General features: G+C 44.4%; 1 protein-coding gene across 1 annotated transcript; it reads right to left on the reverse strand.

The window, feature by feature from the left end:
- Window positions 1-4,905: 4,905 nt before the first annotated feature.
- Window positions 4,906-6,451, reverse strand: LOC120928130 (uncharacterized protein K02A2.6-like). Its single transcript, XM_040339245.1, has one exon. It carries the CDS (start codon window positions 6,303-6,305, stop codon window positions 5,082-5,084), a length of 1,224 nt encoding a protein of 407 aa, XP_040195179.1. The 5' UTR covers window positions 6,306-6,451; the 3' UTR covers window positions 4,906-5,081.
- Between the last annotated feature and the right edge of the window lie 367 nt (window positions 6,452-6,818).

The raw sequence follows: 6,818 nt of genomic DNA on the forward strand, positions 1-6,818 counted from the left end.
AATGCCACCAGTAGGTGACCAAGGTCCTAACAATCTTCTTCCTGGCCACAGGACAATACCCTTCCTGGCCAATGGACTATACCCTTCCTGGCCAATGGACAATACACTTCCTGGCCACAGGACAATACCCTTCCTGGCCAATGGACAATACCCTTCCTGGTCAATGGACAATACCCTTCCTGGCCAATGGACAATACCCTTCCTGGTCAATGGACAATACCCTTCCTGGCCAATGGACAATACCCTTCCTGGCCAATGGACAATACACTTCCTGGCCAATGGACAATACCCTTCCTGGCCAATGGACAATACCCTTCCTGGCCAATGGACAATACCCTTCCTGGCCAATGAACAATACCCTTCCTGGCCAATGGACTATACCCTTCCTTGTCAATGGACAATACCCTTCCTGGCCACAGGACTATACCCTTCCTGGCCACAGGACTATACCCTTACTGAACCACAGGACAATACACTTCCTAGCCACAGGACAATACACTTCCTGGCCAATGGATAATACCCTTCCTGGCCAATGGACAATACCCTTCCTGGCCAATGGACAATACCTTTCCTGGCCACAGGACAATTTCCTTCCTGGCCACAGGACAATACACTTCCTGGCCACAGGACAATACACTTCCTGGCCAATGGACAATACCCTTCCTGGCCAATGGATAATACCCTTCCTGGCCAATGGACAATACTCTTCCTGGCCAATGGTCAATACTCTTCCTGGCCAATGGACAATACCCTTCCTGGTCACAGGACTATACCCTTCCTGGCCACAGGACTATACCCTTCCTGAACCACAGGACAATACACTTCCTGGCCACAGGACAACACACTTCCTGGCCACAGGACAATACACTTCCTGGCCACAGGACAATACACTTCCTGGCCAATGGATAATACCCTTCCTGGCCAATAGACAATACCCTTCCTGGCCAATGGACAATACTCTTCCTGGCCAATGAACAATACCCTTCCTGGTCACAGGACTATACCCTTCCTGGCCACATGACTATACCCTTCCTGAACCACAGGACAATACACTTCCTGGCCACAGGACAATACACTTCCTGGTCACAGGACAATACACTTCCTGGTCAATGGATAATACCCTTCCTGGCCAATGGACAATACCCTTCCTGGCCAATGGACAATACCTTTCCTGGCCACAGGACAATTTCCTTCCTGGCCACAGGACAATACACTTCCTGGCCAATGGACAATAACCTTCCTGGCCAATGGACAATACTCTTCCTGGCCAATGGACAATACTCTTCCTGGCCAATGGACAATACCCTTCCTGGCCAATGGGACAATACCCTTCCTGGCCAATGGACAATACTCTTCCTGGCCAATGGACAATACCCTTCCTGGCCAATGGGACAATACCCTTCCTGGCCAATGGACAATACTCTTCCTGGCCAATGGACAATACCCTTCCTGGCCAATGGACAATACCCTTCCTGGCCACAAGATCATATCCCTTCTGGCCACAGGGCAATATCTTAAACCCCCACCGATTTCAGGAAATGGCCAGTCTGAATATATATCCTTCCCTCTATTGTCTGTTTGCGTTTTATGTGTGGTTTGTTGGCTCAGGTAGTAAGGTTAGATTGAAATAAGGAAAACTGAAAGTGATCATACATAAGTCAGTCATTGGCTGGCTCAGGGCTGCTATCAGGAATTATGGGGCCCCTTACGCAGCTTCAGACATGGCCCCTGGGGACCTCTGGGCCCTTTAATAAAAAAAATACATATATATAAAAAAATAAAAAAATAAACATTTATAAATTTTTTTTAAAAAAGGGGGTTACCACATGGGGCCCTGGGGACCTCATGGCCCCTGGGCTCTTTAATGAAAAATAAATAAAAAAAACATATAAAAAATAAACATTTATAGAAAAATAAAAAAAGGGAGGCTGCCACATAGGGCCCTGGGGACCTCTGGGCCCTTTAATAAAAAAAATACATATATAAAAAAAAATAAACATAAAAAAAAGGGGGGGTTGCCACATGGGGCCCTGGGGGAAAATTAATAAAAAGAAAAAAAAAGAAATAAAAAAATATATAAAAAAATTATTTTTTTTTATAAAAAAGGGCCCCTAGGGACCTCTGGGCCATTTAATAATAAATAAATATATATATATATATATATATATATACATATAAAAAATATATTAAAAAAAATTATAAAAAAGGGGGGTTGCCATCCGGGGCCCTGGGGACCCCGGGGGCCCCTGGGCCCTTTAATAAAAAATAAATAAAAAAAAACATATAGAAAAATAAACATTTATATATAAAAAAGGGGGGCTGCCACATGGGGCCCTGGGGACCTCTGGACCCTTTAGTAATATATATATATATATATATATATATATATATATATATATATATATATATATATATATATATATATATAAAAGAGAGAAAAAAAATAATAAAAAGAAAAAAAAGGAAGAAAAAAATATATAAAAAAAATGTTTTTTTTTTATAAAAAAGGGCCCATAGGGACCTCTGGGCCATTTAATAATAAATAAATAAATTAAAAAAAATATATATATATATATATATATATATATATATATATATATATAAACAAAATTTAATAAAAAAAGGAGGGTTGCCACCCGGGGCCCTGGGGACCTCTGGGCCCTTCAATAAAAAAAAAAAAAAATATGTTAAAAAAAATATATTTTTTTTTATAAAAAAAGGGGGGTTGCCATCCGGGGCCCTGGGTACCTCCGGACCCATTAAAAAATAAAAATTAAAAAATTAAAAAAGGGGTTGCCATCTGGGCCCCTTACAGGTGTACTGCCTGTATCCCCCTAATGGCGACCCTGGACTGGCTCCTTCCTTCCCAGAACTCAGAAAGATTTTCCACTTCTGCAAGCTTCCAGAATCACACACTTATACATTTCTTTGTATTATAAATGAAAATACTCATAATTATACATTGTAACAAATGGAGATGATGTGAAAGGAATTCAGAATGAGGCTGATTGTATGAAGGATCAATTTTTAGTAAATATTTCTGTTCTCCTCCACAGATGAGCTTGAAGTTTTTGCTTCCCTCTATGGCACTGTCACCCTCCAGTGTTGGTTTCCCTTTATACAAGGATGGGACGGTCTGTCGGTGGTCTGGGAGAAGAATGATCAGGATGGAAGAAGATTAATCGCACACAAGTTTATAGATGGCCAGGATAATCTCAGAGATCAAGATGTAGACTACACGGGACGCACAGAATTGTCTGGGGATTTCTCTCAGGGAAGGGTGGATCTGACACTGCGAGAGGTCACCTTCAATGATGAAGGGACATATATCTGCCGAGCAGCCAATAAGAGAGGCCATGGTGGGAGGAAGGTTGAATTAACCATAAACAGTAAGTTCTGCTCCACTCAATCTGTTGCCTAAAATATGCAGTTGTTTATAATGTTATGTATGTGTGGTGACCGGGGAGGGTGAGTCCCACGGCCACCCACATGCGCTTGATGGTTAGCTACTTGGTTCTTGGGGCTAGGAGCCCAGGGTCAGGTGGTATTAACCCTTAGTGAGGGCCAGATGGTATTAACCCTCTCTGTCACGTGACGCCACTGTAGTCTTGGTATACCCCGGGAAACTACAGCTCCGGGGGCCTCCGTATCCCCGCTAGTTAGGATGGTAATAACACAGTCCACAACTGTGGACTTTACTGGCATGAAGGCAGGTGTCAAAATCTTCACAGCTTTAAACAGAGTATCAAAATGTTCTGCAGGCAGTCTCTGGATCACACAGCTGATAATGCTTGAGCTTAGTTGATCATAAACTGTATATACTCGGCTGCAAAAGCCGGATAGTAATTCAGGGCCTATGCTTAACTAGGCTGAAAAATAGATACACTTACTGAAGTGTCTATAGACTTGAGGCTTTTTGCCGGAATAACGGATTGATCTGATAAATGAGCTGAAGTACTGGTTCTGTAATGTTTAGGGATACTCCACTCTTTGCTGTATTTTCTCCTGGAGGCTTCGGGCCTGCACTGCCTCTCCTCTGACTGTGTTGGCTCTGCTAGGAACTGAGGGAAGCATTAGACTGGCTTAAACAGGAAGTACAATCCCTTATAAGGGCCTGTTTAGACTGAAGCCTATTGGTTGAGAGCTGTGGATCATAGAGACTGACCTGTAGTATAACACAACACAATAAGGTATTGTCTGGCATTCAGTCCTCCCGACTCTAATACACTTGAACATGAGATGGCTGGCTAAACCCCTTAAAGCTATACACACCTAATAAACGTATTATCAACCATAACAGTATAAATCACATCATAACTAGCTGAGTCCCTGCAGGGGAGACCCCACAAGCCGAGGGCCTCAATCTGACAGGGCCTACAGCAAATACCTGTACTGGGACACCACAAACCCCACCACTAAACAGAGGTCGTCCTCGACGATTAAGGCACTGATGGATTGAGGAATGAGGTGACCTTGGGGCCACTAGAAGTCCTGAGGCATTTGTACACCAATGTCCGTTCCAGGTTCTTTGGGAAAAATAAACATAAGAACAGGATCATATGATAAGTCCCAAGGCATTATACACATAAATGTCCCTTGCAGGCTTATTAGATAAAGTGAGATCATTATTTTGTGCAGGGTAAGTGGTTATCTGGGTCCCAGACAGAATACATATCTGTTAAACGTTATCACTCAGTTTTGAATAGTATATTATTGTTAGATCACACTTTTAAGACTGAGCAGGTTTTGGATTGGGCTGCCGGAGGCTTTCTACCCAATGCCTTGGCTACTGGGGCCCTTAGGCTATTAGCTCTTCTCCCCAGAACACACTTTAATATTTGCTAGACATTTTTATTCTATGCCTGAAGTACACAATTAGACATTTCTTAGAGGATACCCCTTTTCTTTTTGTAGTGCTTAAGTGAGGGATAGGAGACTTACTGGCCAGGTATGTTCCTATACACTAAATAAGGTAAGTAGGTAACTAGTGACATATTAGTTAGTAATGATGTATACTTGAGATGTATACTAACTGAGGTGTATGTAGTCTATCTACATATATTGTAGGTATAATTAATGGATTAATCCCTATATCTTGCTGGGGGATATCCGAAATTAGGTCTGGCGGATCTACGCAACACCATTTCTGAGTTTTCTGGAGCACTGTTTTCTCCTTGAACACTTGCTTCTTCTGGACTGACAGCTGCACCTTCATCTTGGACAATGGGGGCCTGTGATGGCTCTTGACTTATGGAGCTTTCTCCCACATTAGAAGGTTCTGATGGGACTGCAGCAGGTGAGCGGATGGCTGGAGTAAACTCTGGAGCTTCTGGTGCCAAGACTGAGGTGGATGGAATGGAACTGATTGGCACATAACCAAAGAAGACGTTTTGATCAGAAGGGAAGAGAGGATCATCTTCGAACATCAGGAGTGGCCTCTCAGGCTCAACTGGCTTGGTGGGCTGCACTTGTGCTGGCTGAACTGGAGGTGGAAGACTTGGTGGTGCAGAAGGAGGCACCAACACAGGCAGGTTCCCTTTGTGACACAGCTTGATCCGGTTTCGGTGGACAACTTGTGGTTTATATCCGGCTTTTTGAACTGAGTAGACATCAGAGTCCGGGTAAGGGATGGAAATCACTGTGTATGGTTCAGTTTCCCAAATGGAGTCCAACTTATGGGTTCTAGGATGCTTCTTCAGCCAGACTTTATCACCAACTTGCAACGGCTGGGCAGAGGCATGGCGGTTGTAGTCCTGTTGCTGCCTATAGTGTGCCTCGCCCATCTTTTTGTTGACTATCTCTCTCGCTTCCTGAATCCTTTTCTGATGTTCCGAGACCCACTCCGAAGAGGCTTGGGGGGAGTGGTTGAAAGGTGCTTGAAGTCCAAAGACCCTGTCTTTAGGCAGTTGACCGTGTTGGCCCATCATGAGGTAAAATGGAGTATAACCAGTGGAACAGTGGATGGTATTGTTGTAGATTTCCAACAATTCGGGCATTAGTTGAGGCCACTCTTCAGGTCGGGATACAGAAGCCGCTCTCAGCATGTGGATAAACACCTGGTTGATCCTCTCACAGAGTCCATTCCCTTGCGGATGATAGGCAGTGGTCCTGAGTTTCTTACAAGCATGGAACTGGCACAATTCTCGAAACAGTTGGGCCTCAAAGGCCGGACCTCGGTCGGACAAGACAGTTTCAGGACATCCAAGTATCTGTACCCAATGGGTGTAGAACTTCTGGGCTGTCGTCTTGGCTGTTAAGTCTTTGACTGGCACAACCACTACCCACTTGGAATAGTGATCCACCATGGTGAGAGCATATGAATACCCGGACCGGGTAGGTGACAGCTTGACATGATCCAAGGCGACCAATTGGTTGGGCCTCTCGCTCTGAATGGAATGGAGGGGTGCTCGCGCATTCTTGCGACCATTCTTGGTGATATTGCAGACTGCACACTCACTGCACCACTTTTCAACGTCGCTCCTCATTCCAATCCAGTAGAACCGGCGTCGGATGGTGGCTTCTGTTTTATGGACCCCAAAGTGTCCTGACTGGTCGTGGTAGGCATTCAATACCATGGCGGCATCTCTCCGAGGGATCAGAATTTGGTGTAGCCTTTCACCCGACACTGGGTCCAAGAAGTTCCTGTACACCATTCCTTTGTGCACAAATAGTCTTTTCCTCTGACGCCACAATCGCTTCAATTCGTAGTCATTCTGGCCCCGTCGTAACCAGGGAGGTACCCTCCTGGTCAATAAATACTCCTGCAGATCTCCCATAGTCTGACTTTCTTCCTGTAGGGTCCTCCAGGTATACAGGTC

The sequence above is a fragment of the Rana temporaria genome, chromosome 2, assembly GCF_905171775.1.
Source record: "Rana temporaria chromosome 2, aRanTem1.1, whole genome shotgun sequence".
NCBI lineage: Eukaryota > Metazoa > Chordata > Amphibia > Anura > Ranidae > Rana > Rana temporaria.

What these genes read in the sequence shown, in the direction of transcription:
- LOC120928130 (XM_040339245.1), bottom strand. Translation starts at nt 6,305, where the DNA reads ATGGTGGATCACTATTCCAAGTGGGTAGTGGTTGTGCCAGTCAAAGAC.